The sequence below is a fragment of the Populus trichocarpa genome, chromosome 13 (assembly GCF_000002775.5).
Source record: "Populus trichocarpa isolate Nisqually-1 chromosome 13, P.trichocarpa_v4.1, whole genome shotgun sequence".
Taxonomy (NCBI): domain Eukaryota; kingdom Viridiplantae; phylum Streptophyta; class Magnoliopsida; order Malpighiales; family Salicaceae; genus Populus; species Populus trichocarpa.
Window position 1 is genome coordinate 4,787,165 of NC_037297.2, and position 15,281 is coordinate 4,802,445.

A 15,281-nucleotide genomic window follows, 5' to 3' on the forward strand; every position below is an offset into this window, starting at 1 on the left:
TTTCCCCCTCCATGCATCATCAACCAATGTATTATAAGGAAAATGCAAAGAGCTACTTCTGGTTCTGAAGCAGATATGCATCTGCAAGATAATATACCATATTTATTTGCAATGTGGGATTTGAAATTAGATGATCTAAAAGAATCCTTGTATTCTTGCTGAGTATTTTCTGCTCATTAATGGCTGATGCATCTGCAAGCCAAGCAACTACTTTGGTCAAGAGGCAAAGCGAAAATTCTATAAACTGGACAGGATAACATGTAGGAGAACACAGATGCAAACTAGTTTTACTATTATAACACAACAGTCAAAAGTAAGAGAATACATTATGTTGGAGGAATGATTCGGTAAAAATGAACCACGGGCCTTTTCTTGCAAAAAAGATTTTTGTTATCACTTCCTCGGATTTAAGTGTGTTCTGAAGGCAAGGTACCAAAACAACAAGAGCTGCCACAAAAACATTGCAAGCCCTTGGACCTGACCCTGATTTCCCCATAGCTAAATGTGAGCTCTTCACCTTCTTTTATGTTTCTAGAAGCAAAGAAACAAAGGCGAGGCAGCAAAGATCCTGTGTGTCTCACTAGTACCGTTGTTAGATTACCGCCATCACAAGAATGGTTAATGAATCGCGCAACATTTCCAGTTCTTGTGGCATCAATATTTATCCTCAAGCAAGCTTTCCCTGATGGAAGATGCTCTCTCACGACCAAGAGAGCAGAAGAGAATTGGCCACTAGATGCAAGCTCATCATAGATTTGTTGCCGCCTTCTTGCTTCTTCAGTCGTTAAAAGTTCACCTGTTCAAATTCAGAGGAAGTTCATCAAAATCACAATTAAGTCTGAACGATGCAGTTAATACATTACATTTAAACCCCATAGCACAGCAGAGAGAATCTCACGCAATCAGTTATTACCAAAAACATACACAAAAACCAGTAAATGGAAAAGTATGTGCAACAAAATGAAAAACAACCAAGGAATATGAGAAGGATTTTTTAAAAACAATAGCTATTTCAATGGGATGGATATTAGACGATACCTCAGTTATTTAAATGAAGTGTTTCATTTGCTATTTTGATATAGATATTGTCCAGTTAAAAGATACAAGAGCAATAAATTGCACAAACACAGATATTGGCAGCTTTAAGGGGGATAGATGTATCATTATTTTATGAGATGAACAACACAATCATACGACAAGTGAACATGTTTGCAGTTTCTATTTTGTCAAAGTATATCCAAATGATAAAACACACAAACATCAAATAGGTCTTTGATTATTTAAATTTCCATTATCAAGCTAGTTCATAATCTACAAATATGACCAATAATGTTTTTTCTCTTTCAGCTATTCTCTCAAATGTGTTCTCGTTAATAATCTAGCCTATATTGCACTCTCAACAAGAGCAGCGCTTCTTACATAGTCCCTATGTTTCTAACACTTGCATTTTGTAAATTGCAGGGGTTTGTTCTTTAAACAGTTACCTAACAGACTAACACCAATAGTCCAACAAAAAGAAAAACATCATAGTAACATAATATGAGTGCCAAGAACATCCATATTTTAGGGCAAACGTGATTCCTTATGTTCAAAAGTAATCATATTTTGTTAATGGGAGAAGAAATTACCAGCATACTCGCAGATGAACTGGCCTTGACAAATCATTTGACCAGCAAACAAACCCCAAGCCTTCTTGCCATCTCTCACGATCTTCAACTTCACCAAAACCCCTCTCTGAGTCAACCGATTGCTACACTCCAACCCACACCCACAACCCGGTCCACACTCGGTCATTATCCCCATTTCCTCCAACCCCCAAAATTCCCACCCTGTCCCACCCTCTTCGCACCCTTCACAATCACACCCACACACACCCTTCCCTGACTCACCCATAACACGGCGCGGAGTCGCCAATTCCGAATCACACCCACGTAAAACCTCCCAGGACTCATTCAATTTGCAAGCTGAGCCACTATGGTGTCGACCCAGAGAGTCACGATCGAGTTGTGAGCCCCAAGGCTGGCGAAGTGGGGATTGGGAGGGAAGGAGTTGAGAAGGGGTGTAGAGGAAATAGGCATAAGGGTGTTGGTTATTGGGGTTGAGAAATGGGATAAGGTGGTTCTCTAAGAATCTGGAGGCGTCGAGGGTTCGCTGGAGAGTGATGGATTTAGAGATTTGAGAAAGGGTTTTGCAGGTTGAAGAAATGTTGGCTAGTTCAAGTGGGGTTAGCCATGGCAGGATTAGGTCTGCGCATTGGATTAGAGGAGGATCCTTCTTGTTTGATTTATTTGCTGCTGCTGCAGCAGGTTCTTGTTGTTGGCATTGGGGCATTTTGAGGCTGGGTTTGTTGAGCGATCTTGAACTCAATATTAAATCACTTGCAATCACGAATAAAAGTAAAAAAAAAAAAGAGTTCAGTTGAAAGATGCCACAGTTTTTTTTTTTTTAAAAAAAAAACTAAACTAAAGTAAAACATAAAAAAAATTAATTTTTTTTATTTTAAATTAATTTTATTTTAATATTTTCAGATATTTTAACATATTAATATTAAAAATAACTTTAATATATTTTCAAATAAAAAATTACTTTAAAAAAAAACATTATTATATTTTCAAACATCAAAATAAATTTACTATTCACTATAATAATAAAATAATAAAATGTCCAGTAGGCTGTTTTCGGGATAGTGCTAACCTTCCTAGAATATAAGTCCCTTTAAAAAATCAATTGTCTTTGTATATGTGATGTATTGATATTTTCACACCATGTATTTATTATTAAAAAATTGTTGAGGGGTATAATTTTATTTTGCATCTTTTTAAACCGAGTGAAATTGATCTATTCTCTTTTAGAATAAAAAAAATTATAAAATTGATAAAAAAAATAAATAAATATCTTTTTATTTAACAATGTATATAGTAAATTGACAGGTATGCTCATGGGAAAAGAAATTTTTAACAACTCTCTTCATTCATGTCTTTTTTTTTTTACTTATTAGAATAATCAGGGATATTTTTGTTTTTTAACATCAATTAAATATTAATTAATTTAAAAAAGTTATTGGCACGTGCAACGCTATCTTTTAATTGAAGAAAATGTCCTTCCACCGAGTTGTTGGATGCATCATCTCATCATCTTTCTTCTAATGTGGTGCGTATCAGCGACAATAAAATAGTTTGTCGCCAATCAACCTTTCTTTTCTTTTCTTCCTCCTAACCTGAAAAATATAGGCTAGTTCTTTTTGTTCTTGATATTTCAACTTCAATCCTTATTATTTTGATATTTAATTTTTATCATAGCTCTTTTGTTAAAGTTTTATTTGTTTTCAATTTAATCTTTTAATTTTAATTTATCATATATAATTTTTTTTTCAATTTGATCCTTTTTCTTTTAATTTCTAATTTTTTTCTATAGACCTTCTATAAAAGTTTTGATAGTTTTTAATTTCATCATTCAATCCAAGTATTGTTTTTTTTTTTTTCTAATTTGGTCTTCATTCATTTTATTTTTGTGTTGTCCTTTTGTTAAATTTTTTTCTTTTTAATTTAACCCTCCAATCAAAAATTTGTTCTTGCCCTCTAATTTATTTTTATTTTGATTTTCACCCTTATTCTTTTAATTACTATTTTTTATTTTAGATCATTTGGTGTAATTGATTTTTTTCCTCGATTTCATCCTTCAATGTTTGATTTGTTTGGGATTGAATTTCATGGCCTTTCCATGTATGATGCTTCTAGTCTAATGATCCAGGTCACGGTTTTGAAAAGTTAATGCAAGTCGGCATCCTTTTTTTCTTTTTTTTTCGATTTCATTGTTCGACATTAGTTTTTTTAAAAAAAAATTAGCTTTGTGATTTTATTCAGTTTCTTTTCTATCGGGTTATCTCGATCTCATAACCTAAGTTACGGGTTTTGCAGGTTAACCCAGGTTAGCTCATCTCTTATTACTCAGATTACATGTCTATCACACAATCTTGAGTTGACTCAAACTGATTTTTTTAAATCCTTTTGATTCAATTACATACCTCTAAAAGGTTTTTTTTTTTTCAAGTTATCTTAGTATTTTTTTAAAAAAAAAACATTATATGTTTACTATTACTAAAACATTTATTGTTTGAACTAAATAAAACTAATTTATTAAACTTGGATGTATCTTTTGTTTTGCTTTTTTCTTTAAAATGCTCAAATGGTACCTAGACCTGTAGGGTAGTGCCAAACTACACCTAAAAAGGACAACAAAGGCATTAAAAATTAAGATTAAGATGCTGTTTGTTATTGTGGCTGCGGGTGAGGTTCACCCGCAGCCACACATTTTTATGTTTGGTAAAGGAAACAAACCTGATTTTGCTTGGTAGGGTCCACTGATTTTTGCTGCCCAGCCGCAGGATTGGAGAAGCAGCAAAATGCTGCTTCTCGTAGTTATTTTTAGGAACAGTGGAGCCATGCTCCACTGTCGCAATGTTCAGTTTTTTTTTTTTTTTGAAAAACCAATGAGAAAAGTTTATTTTTTTTTCCCGAACACCAGTGCAGTTAATCGTGAACAATATTTTTTTTTTTAAAAAAAAATAGTTTAATGTGAATTAAATTTATTCGTACTGTAATGAAATTGTAAATTTTTTTAAAAAAATTGTGTTGTACTTGAAAAACTAGTATTTAATATTATTTAATAACACTACATAAATTAAAAAGATATCGCATGATGACGTAGCATTTGTGGAATTTGATCGCAATTCCAATAATAAAGATATCACAATCTTTATTATTTAATAACACTACATAAATTAAAAAATTCAGTTTTTGTTGTTGCGCGCTTAAGAAACCATGAAAAATATAGTCTTTGTTGGATAGATTTCGTATGTAATGACATTGCACATAGTTTAATGGAATAATAAAAAATATTTGATTTCAATATTATTTATTTCATGATGTAATAACAGTAGTTAAATCTACAATATTTAAGTTAAAAATCATATATATATATATATATATATATATATATATATATATATATATATATAACCTCAATTTCAAAAGCATTTTTTTAACCAAACACATTAAAACTACTTTTTCTTCAACCTCAATTTCAACCACAGTTTTAACCAAACACCTATTTTTTCAAACCAACCTCAACTAAAAGTACTTTTTATAAAACAACTTTTTTTAAACCACAACCACAACAGCTACCGCAATACCAAACACAAATAGCTGTTTGTTTTTGCGTTTTAAAAGCGTTTTTGAAAAAAATTAATTTTTATTTTATTTTTTTCTTTGTTTCAAATTAATATTATCTTAGAGTTTTTAGATCATTTTGATATGTTGATATTGAAAATAATTTTTTTTAAAAAAATAAATAATATTATTTTAATGTATTTCTAAGCGAAAATACTTTGAAAAGCAACTACTACAACACTCTTAAACACCCTAAAACAAAAGCTAAGTCGTTGGTCAAAATACTTTGCAACACTATGTATACACAAACACAATAAATGAATTCATGCATTGTTTATATTTTCTTAGTCTTTTTAATTTTTATTTTCATTCACATCATCAAACAATCAATTTGTTTCAATTGAGTCTTTCTTTTCTTTTTTTTTTATTTACGTGGGGTGTCCGGGCCAGCTTACGCGCACCACGACTATTCCCCACGGCCCACTGGACATCCTGCAAGCCCAGGAGCAGGTAAGGCACCGCGGGGGTGACAGGCGTGCACATAGAGGGTCGAACCCGGGACGGGGGCGGAACAAGTCACACGATTGACCACAGCAGCTAGACCCTCAAGTGTCAATTGAGTCTTTCTTTATTGTATTGGTTGTGAATTAAATTTAATAATTTATTTCTATTTATTTTTTATGTACTTATTACAATGAATTTTTTTTTTCTTGCATTATATTGATGTTTGATTTTGTAAAATAAAATTCAATTTTATTGAGAAAAAAATTAAGACTTGCGGACCAATTTTGTGACCAACAATGCAAAAAACATTATTTAAACCCACTGCAACACTTATGTGATGGCTTAACTCATGTTAAATTGGATCGGTCAAAAACATCATCGTCTAAAAAAATTACAAAAAATAAAAGATAGGGCTTAATTTATTTTTTTTAGATAAATTGAGTTTTAAATGGGACATTGAGTCATATGTGGACCTACTGAGCTGAACGGGTTGTATCAGGTCGACTCCAATATAGTTTAATTTGAAACTCGAGCTATACAAAGACCCATGTCGTAGGGCCAAATCAAATTAATAAGAAGAAGAGGAATTGTACTAGCAAATTATTTATTTTTTCCAAAAAAATAGATAGATAATAAAATAATTAAATAAATAGATGATGCAACACAAAATCATGGTCATTTATTCGCATCTACCTCTTAGCGTCCTAGTTTAGTATTTGGTTATTGTTAATAATTATTTTCAGTATTTATTGGCACATATGACTATGGATTAATTTTATTAAATAAGTGTAATAATTTTAATTTACATTTGAGATTTTTCTTAGTTTTTTTTATATATTTTCAGTATTTATTGGCACATATGACTATGGATTAATTTTATTAAATAAGTGTAATAATTTTAATTTACATTTGAGATTTTTCTTAGTTTTTTTTATAAAAATCTTAGAAAAGGCTAACATGCTTTGATACCAATTGACGCAATGTATAGTGTGGATAAAAGTTAGGGTTCTCAAGCCCTAAGACTACAGACCTAAGTTGTAGAGAAATCTCTATAATATTTTATAAAATTCTGGATAATCTGGATCTTCTTAAAATAAACTAGCCATCCTTATTTATACTAGTTCTAAACCTAAAATCCTTTATAGAAAATGATTCTTAATTAAAAGTTATTTAATTAATAGAATTCATCTAACATTAAGATTTCTAAATAGTAAACTACCAATTAAATTAAAAGTTTTAATCTAAAAAAAAATACAAAAATACAACAAAGTAAATAAAGACAATCTCGCTTAGTAACTTCCATCCATGATTTGAAAGTCTTCCCTATTTATGATCATCATGAAAGTTTGACCTAATGAGAAATAATACTTCAGAATCTTCTGGTAAAATTTCATCTTGATCCAACAGATGAATTAAAAGTTATGATTGATTTACCAGACTGCATCTTGAACTCTTCTTAGACTCCTCAAAATCTAAAAATCTTAGTCATTAATAAAATAATATAATAAACATTATTATGCCAAAAATATTAAAGAAGGTTTCCTAAGTCCAGCTTGCTTGATTTTAACAAATTAGAAAGAAAGAAAACACGAGTAAACAAGTGTAAGAAAAAAATATAAGAAAGTAATAAAGAATTAAAGATAAAAGTAGTAAATAAAAGCAAGGAACAACGATAAATAAAGAATAAATTGTAAAAAGGTAAATTATAGAAAGAAATTGTGTATATAAGATTGTTCATCGTTTTTAATATATGGATGACATTTCTATATTGTTAAAAAAATTAAATCATACATGAACTATGATTTTGAGCCTTCTACAAACTATTTACAATAAATAATAAGTTAACATAATAAATTCTTATACTTATACAATCTTAATTTCTAAACGCACACGTCTTTCTTTGACAATCGTATAAACCCTAACTAATCAATAATATTTGTCAAATTAATATGTTGATAATTTTTATTTTTAATAGAATTTGATCTTTTAATCAATCATATAAACTCTTTCTAGTCACTAGTCAATTACATCTTCTAGCTCCCATGATCGATAATAATTTCTAGCTCTCTTGATCAATTTACACCCTTCCTAATCCTAATCGATCTTATTATTAACCATTGATTTTAGCTTTTCTTTTGTTGTTTGATAATGAACAACTATTGTTGTTCATGTTCAATTGATTATCGTAAACAATGAGATTTCATTTGGTCAAAATTAAAATAATTAACAATAAACATATTACACCAATTTTTCATTGGAAGTTTTTTTTTTCCTCCATGATAAAAATGGGGAAGTTAATAAAATTAATAATTACAAGGGTTGAATACAAATTGAACATGATTTCCTTGACTATCATTTGATTTTTAATATACGTCAAAAATGGCTTTATCCCATGTATTACACATCAAAATGTGCTAACAAGACCTATACCCAGCTCTTCTGCAAGCTCATCCCATACTGGAAGAAGCGTCAAGGCAACAAGGAAAATGGCCGCTGTAACAGCTGCTTTCCTCCATGTTCCAACTTCCGTCACGTCATTCAGGCATGGTTTTTCTGGTGCCCTCTAAATATGTGTTGTCAAAACAGAATCATTAGAAAATGATTTTAGCCATCTAAACCCATAACCTGATACTTATCACTCTGTTGTTTTCTTATCATTCGCATACCTGGCATATCAAGACGTATATCCCCCAGGGAAGTGACAATGGCCCGCCAAGCTGCAATGAAGAGAATAAATGAGGTCTCAGTTGTAAAAGATGATATTAAAGAATTAGCAAAGTCATAGAGGCGGTGGTGCGGTGGTTTCGATTATAAACAGGATTGCACATGTCATGAAAGATGACAGCATAAATGCTTATTAAGTAACATAGCAGTTTGCAACAGAATCGGCTCTTAGGCAATACAGGCATACTAGTGCCATTATGTTTTTGGAAACAGGCTAAGCACATAGAACAAGGTTAGACATACCACTCCTAAACCAAGCAATGTGTAAGTTGTCAAGCCAAACCCAATTAGTGCACCTTTCCCAAAAGCACCCTGCAAAAATAAGTAATGAGAGGCCAAAAAACATTATTGTGTGAGACAATTTCTAAGGAAAATCATAAGTCAACATTGTGGGAGTTAAGAATAATGAGACGCAGATTGATAATACTCTTTTGGAGAGCTCGGAGACCTTACTCTGCACATCAAAGAGAAGAACAAATAGAAGCATAATTCCTCTTTTTTTTTTTAAAAAAAAAATGCTAGTCTTTTAGTATAGAAAAGAGGCATTCTGAGCTGACTACTGTGACCACGTTTGCATCTAGTGCAGTGGCTTGGAAGCAAGCTACCTGGTCCTTCCCAAGTTTGAAAAAATATACTGATAAACACTTTAGGGGCAGACTGCTCTGCATTCAGCCACCCCACAGTGATCCCCTAAGCGATCTTTCTCTAGTTGCAGGTCAAAGCCCAGTAGCCCATAACCAGCCCAGCAACAAGAAAATCATTGCATCATAACAAATTTCTTTGAGGCAAGATTTGGGATACAAAGGGAGGTTGCTTTTGAAAATCTTAAATAATACTTTTTACAAGTAGAACCACAGAAGGCATTGAAATAATAAGAGAATGGCACAAAACAAACATCACTAGAGATGATAAAAAAGGATATTGTCACTTGGGACTTGATATTGCTTCAAAGTGCAGATAGAGAGAGCATAAAAGTACTCAAAAATAAAATTTTGGGGAAATAAATACATTGAACTCCTAAAGCAGATACGTATCCACATCAATACATTCTTTTAAGGATAAAATTTGTACATTGAGTAACAGATACTGCCATTCCAGAATTCCCACATGGAAATAGTTCATCTTCATTGTATATATATGTGAGAGATATATGAAATGCATTTTATTCGTATCAGGGAAGCTCAACAGGCAACTGCGTAAATTCTTCCTTTATAAACTAAGTAGCATAAAATCAAAGAAAAAAGGGAAGGGATAAGATTAAACAATATGAGCAAGAGAAGAGTACCTGAACAGCTCTTCCACCATCAAGGCACCCTACTGGAAGCATATTAAAAGCTGTTGTGGTTAATCCACACCTGCCACAAGTCATTGTATAGTAAGCATATATCAACTTCAGAGCATACTGCAGTGAATAAAGAGAGTTGAGAACAGTGCATTACCAGCCTGCAATCACTAGAGGATGAATGGAAACCGTTGAAGCATGCAGTGCTCTGCACATTTACAATAGCTTGGTTACCACCAAAAATTCAATGAATGAGAAATGCTAGATTAATGGAAGATGGAATAAGAGCCACTGAATCCTTGAAACACTTCATAGAATCGCATATCGACAATTATGTTGGTTAAAGAAAAGTAATAAAAAGCATGAGGTAGACATACGCATAACCAAGAATGGCTCTACTAATTAGTCCAAGAAGCAAAGAGCCTTGAAACAGCATGCTTGGAACTTGTACCAAATCTCCAGCAGCAGCTGGATTTGATGAAAGCAGCAGACCAACAGCAAACATCGAGAAAGAGAGAGCAGCACCAGCAAATGGTCCGGCAAGGGAAATGTCAACTTTTGTACTCCGATCAGGAATAATAGATTTGAACTACAAGGATAAAAACTGGAGATCAGCAAGTTGTTAATTAATCTTCCTCATTCTTATAGCAGTTAGGATAGAGGATAGAGATTACATGTAGCTCTAAGTAGCAAGCCATTATAGAAGTTTAACTCTCAAGGTTGCATTCAAACATATTTGGAGTGTTCCATAGATAAAAATAATATTTTGAACTGATTTGATTCACAAGGATAAGCAGTTTACAAAGATATAAAAGAAAGCATTAGCCGCTTATGGTTGCTATCTTAGAGTTTGCCCAAGATAATTAGATATATTCACCTGAGTGATTGCACCAAAGCTTCCAAGAGTAATGTTAGGTATGCAGAATGGAATGCTTAGTTTTACTTTCTTCGGGAAAGCAACAAGAAAGTGCCCCACTTCCTGCATGTAACCCAACTCCATCAAGGAAAGTGTAAGAGATAATAATGAATATATAAAATTAAAGATAAAACTAAAAAATAAAAGTTTGAATATGAACTGGAATGCGATAAGATTAAAATAGTTGGAGAAATGTTAATGAATGAGCCATGGTGGCATGTGATTCTTGTGACTTTCTCATTCAACACATGGTGACATTACACTCCCACTCCAAGTTTCTAGGATTATCTAGCGTGCTGATAGTGATGCTGCTTTTTTTTTCTTTTTGCAGGAATCCAGATTTGCTTACATGAAACAAAAGAATCCCCAAAACACCATAAGCTAAAGGCAAAGCAGAATCCACAAATGGGAACAACAGCTCCATATCTGGTGGTTCAACAGCATTTGGATCTGTGAAGTACTTTACTACCTCTGGAGGAAGGCGATTGATCTGTTAGAACACATTCAGACAATGAATGATACTGGAAGAAATTGTTTAAGAATCATCAATGGCATCCAGAAAGATACTAAAAGAACAAATCTGAATGCATCTAGAGATTAAAACCATCATGTTGAAAGTGTTCTAGAAAATAGCTAACCTGAGATGCAATCCCTAACTCCACAGAAGATCCAGTAGTTAAAAGGAATAACAAGAGGGCAATCACATATTGCCAAAGTGTTGTTGGCCCTGGCTCTGATACCTCTTTCCGTAGTAATCCAAAACTAACACGTGGTCCACCACGAGGGTCTGGTGCATCTGAATTGGGTTCTTCCACCATAAACAGATTGTATTTATCACCAGTGGCCTCAGCCAGCCGACTCAGCAGTTTGGCAAAAACATCTTCTCTGTTTCCCCTCAAATTTCCTAGGAAAAGAATGCCCTCACCAAGGTCTCCAAATGGCTCTTCCTTTGTTACCCAGAAGGTTGAATAACCAAAAAGCTTGTCCTTAATTAGCTTTACATCTGCTGGATCAACCTTTTCAGGTCCAAGAAGCTCCATCAGTTTAAAAGAGTCTACTTGGAAATTATTGTAAGCTGGTCCAACTGGAGATATGGTTGGTGGCTGACAAAGAGAAACACTAGCATGTTAAAATAAAAGCAACCATCACACTATACTAAATGTGTATGTTTTTGTATCCCATTTTTTGCTATCATCTTTCTTGCAGTTGCATCTTAACCCTGCTCATTACAAGTTTACAACCCATATATACGAGAAACGTACAGTCATCTACATCCATGAATGTGCATGCTTATATTCCATTTTCGACTGTAATCCAACTATTAGAACACTGATAAAAATAATGCTTACTCATACACATTTATGAATGTCTATGTATCCCATTTTTTTTGTTATTATCAGCTTTCTTGCTATGTCCTCTTAACCAAACTCATTAGCACATACAGGCAAAAGTATGAAACATGTAAGTAAGGTGAGGTCATGGTATGCGTATCGATTGGCAGTAGGCTACTTAAAGGAAACAGAAAGGAATAGAATTGTGCCAAAAACATGTCAAACAAGTAAACGCACTGAACTCAGAAATTCCAGAACACTCAGCTGAGCTTCTCTAAATTCCACTGTTTAGAAATATGAACACTTGACACCACCCAAAAAAAAAACTAGTTTTTTCAAAAGCATTTCCAAGTGAATATGAATCAAACTTGTCTACCTAATCAAGATTGAAAATGCTCCAAGTTCTACAAAAAGTAAATCTAGCCTCAATTTCGAAAAAATCCCACTCTATGACACTAATAAATCTTGCATTGTTGGAAATGTTTATCCAAAAGTTTGAGTAATTACACATCAATCCAAATCCAATTACATTTAAAAAAGAAAATACCAAAAAAAAAACCCATTAATGTTGAAATGAGACCTCCAATTCTAGAGTTAGTTCTCGTACAGAAAACAATTAAAAACAGCCTAAGGTTTCCTCGCTCGCATTTCATCTTTTATCAAAAACCTCAAATCAACAAACCTTGTATCACCATACATGTGAGACTCTCTGTCAGCAGTTAAGATGCTATTACCAATAACCAATTGGCATTATCAGCCAAAACTCGAATTCCATTTGGCGCAAACAAATCCATCCCTTGAGTTCACTCAAATTGCATTTCATTTTCAATCAAAAAAAATCTCCATCTACTAATTCATTTGAGTTCCAGTTGCATTCATTTTCAATTCCACAAAAACCCCAAAATAAATCAACATTAAAAAAAAACAAAAATTAACCAAAAAAAGCGAAAGAAAAGAAAAGTACCCTTGAAGAAACAGAAGCTTGTGCCTTATCCGAACCAAACTCAGTGCTGCTCCTCTCTTCTTTCTCTTCAGACAACGCCGCTTTCACATTTGAATATTTATCATCATTCTCACTATCACTACCATTATCTACTACATCTTTTTCACTATCATGATGATGATTATTATTATTATTATTAACACTAAAACACCTAATTTTACTAAAATTACAAGCCTCTCTCTTTAAAATTCCTCCTTTACACGAAAAGCATAAAGCGCTCTGTTTCTTCCATTTCTTGAGCTGAGTTCTGTCCCTGAAATCTTTGACTATAAGATCTGAACACAGCTTCAAATTCACTGTGCTAAAACTAGAGCTCGTCAGAGTTCCCATCCAATTTTTCTTTTTTTTGAAAAAAAAAACTTAAAAATTTTCTGATTAATTTATGTGTTTTTTGGATTTGGATTTTGTTATCAGCCAAGATAGAGCAGAAAAAAAGAATTTTTCTATCTCTCCTCTTATTGGGTTTTTAAAAATATTTTTTTAATTTTCATTTATATATATTTAATTCACGTTTTTTGTTTTTTGGTTTGGATAAATATCAAACGTCTAATTTTGGGTTTCAGTTTATGAGGACTTGCCCTTCGTCTGGGCTGGGCCGGCCGGCAGATTATGCAAATTGTGCGAGTTGGTCTGTTTGGAGAAATATTTTAATTTATTTTTACTTAAAAAAAATAAATTATTTTTACACAAGTACATTAAAATATTTCAAAAAAATTAAAATAAATAAATAAATAAATTCAAAAAATTCGACCACTCCTTCCGAGTTTATTATTGACCCTATTCTTAGAAAAAAGAGTCTATCATTGACCATTATCAGTTCAATTGTATGAACATGAATTTCAATTTAAATCCAAGAGCATGATAGTTTGCAATTTTGTCTTGCTCATTGAACGAGTTTTGATATGTTGAAGTTCAGCTATGGCAACTGCTTAAGGTTTTTTGTAGCTTTGCTTCTCTACTACTGACTTTCTCGTTCCTAATTCAGGGAAAAAAAAGAAAAAGAAGAAGAACCTTATATATGCATCACATGAAACCTAAAGTATGTTGGAAATAGCAAGCTAGTTCTACTTGAGTTGTAGTCTGCTGCAAATGCATTTTTGTTGCTGCTTTTTGAGTTGATCAGTTTACTACCATTTAGTTTCTACTACGATTAGATTATTTCGCGCTTGTTCTTCATCATTAGCCTGTAATCTCCTTTTTTAAGGGTTATACGAGCATTATTCTGATCAAAAAAGAAAAAAAAAAAAAAAGAGGTTCAGAATTGCTTTGTGGTTATGTTCTTGCAGTTTTATTTTTGTCTCTCTTTCTTTGGCTTATGTAAGACACAATTTGAAACCATCATTTGGTACGACTTCATGTGCCTGTATTGATGAAGGAGAATTATGGAAAATGGTGCATCCTATTTGGTTCACAGGATCTGTGGGAGATAGTCAATAATGGCTATGCTGATCCCATGGCTGAGGAAGAAGACAGGTACACTCTAGAGAAAAAGAACGCTCCCAATGACCAGTGAAAGGGAGGACAAGAAAGCCTTGTCTCTTCTGTATCAAGGCTTGCGGTGTTAAAATTTTGAGAAAGTTTCAGAAGCTGCCACAAGCAAGGAATTGTGGGACAAGCTAGGTGTGATCTATAAAGGAGTTGAACGAGTGAAGAAGCTACGTTTGCAGAAATAAAGAGAGGAGTTTGAAACAACTCGCATGAAAGGAGAAGCTGTGTCAGGCATCACTACAGGTTGACTGGCATTGTCAATCAAAAGTGAAGAAATGGAGAAAAGCTTGATGATGGTAATTTAATCGAGAAGATGATGCGATCACTAACTTCAAGATTTGAACATATAGTTACAGTCAAAGCCTTGAAGACCATGAGCATTGAGGGGTTTCTGGGGTCCTAGCTACGGGTTCCTGATCAGTTAATGCATATGAAGGAATGACAATGTATAAGCTATTGAGCAAGTTCTAAAATCAAAGCTTGTTTTTGAAAACAACAGTGGAGGACAAGGAAGAGGACGTGGTGGTTTCATTGAATAGGGATACAGAAGACGTGGAGGATTCATGCAAGCAAGGAATGCTCAACAAGGTAAGGGCAATAGTGCTAGAATTGTGGTCGCCATGGATATCTTGCTTATGAATGTCCAAGAAATTGAAGAAACAAATCAAAGTTCCTGACGTCTATCCGATGCATCTGCTATGGTTATTTCTTTCGTCCCCGCCCTTTTCTTTTCTGCTAATTTCTATCAAAATTACCGGGAAAACGTTCAAATTTATGGAGCACAAACCCAACAACAAAAAAAAAAGGCAATTTCAAAGCAGAGCGAAAAGCTAGTTGAAAAGAAAGGTTTCGAGAACCGAGGAGA

General features: G+C 33.1%; 2 protein-coding genes across 2 annotated transcripts; both read right to left on the minus strand.

Moving 5' to 3' along the window:
• Positions 1–211: 211 nt before the first annotated feature.
• On the minus strand, positions 212–2,369 carry LOC7482375 (histone-lysine N-methyltransferase SUVR3). Its single transcript, XM_002319683.4, has 2 exons — positions 1,629–2,369; positions 212–796 (listed from the first exon to the last, which is right to left on the minus strand). The coding sequence occupies exons 1-2, from the start codon at positions 2,329–2,331 to the stop codon at positions 408–410; spliced, it is 1,092 nt and encodes a 363-aa protein (XP_002319719.3). The 5' UTR covers positions 2,332–2,369; the 3' UTR covers positions 212–407.
• Positions 2,370–7,895: 5,526 nt separating this feature from the next.
• Positions 7,896–13,412, minus strand: LOC7482376 (probable zinc metalloprotease EGY1, chloroplastic). The gene is made up of 10 exons (XM_002319684.4): positions 12,890–13,412; positions 11,233–11,697; positions 10,944–11,084; positions 10,556–10,657; positions 10,056–10,267; positions 9,836–9,886; positions 9,682–9,751; positions 8,640–8,708; positions 8,339–8,389; positions 7,896–8,235 (listed from the first exon to the last, which is right to left on the minus strand). Exons 1-10 carry the CDS (start codon positions 13,256–13,258, stop codon positions 8,077–8,079), a joined length of 1,689 nt encoding a protein of 562 aa, XP_002319720.3. The 5' UTR covers positions 13,259–13,412; the 3' UTR covers positions 7,896–8,076.
• Between the last annotated feature and the right edge of the window lie 1,869 nt (positions 13,413–15,281).

Bases quoted from the DNA above. Each gene is read 5' to 3' on its own strand.
- LOC7482375 (XM_002319683.4), bottom strand. From the start codon at position 2,331: ATGCCCCAATGCCAACAACAAGAACCTGCTGCAGCAGCAGCAAATAAA. The intron at 797-1,628 runs GTAATTTCTTCT...GAATTTGAACAG, and splicing joins GTTCATCTGCGAGTATGCTG to GTGAACTTTTAACGACTGAA.
- LOC7482376 (XM_002319684.4), bottom strand. From the start codon at position 13,258: ATGGGAACTCTGACGAGCTCTAGTTTTAGCACAGTGAATTTGAAGCTG. The intron at 11,085-11,232 runs GTTAGCTATTTT...GTGTTCTAACAG, and splicing joins AGTTAGGGATTGCATCTCAG to ATCAATCGCCTTCCTCCAGA. The intron at 8,236-8,338 runs GTATGCGAATGA...ACACATATTTAG, and splicing joins TATACGTCTTGATATGCCAG to AGGGCACCAGAAAAACCATG.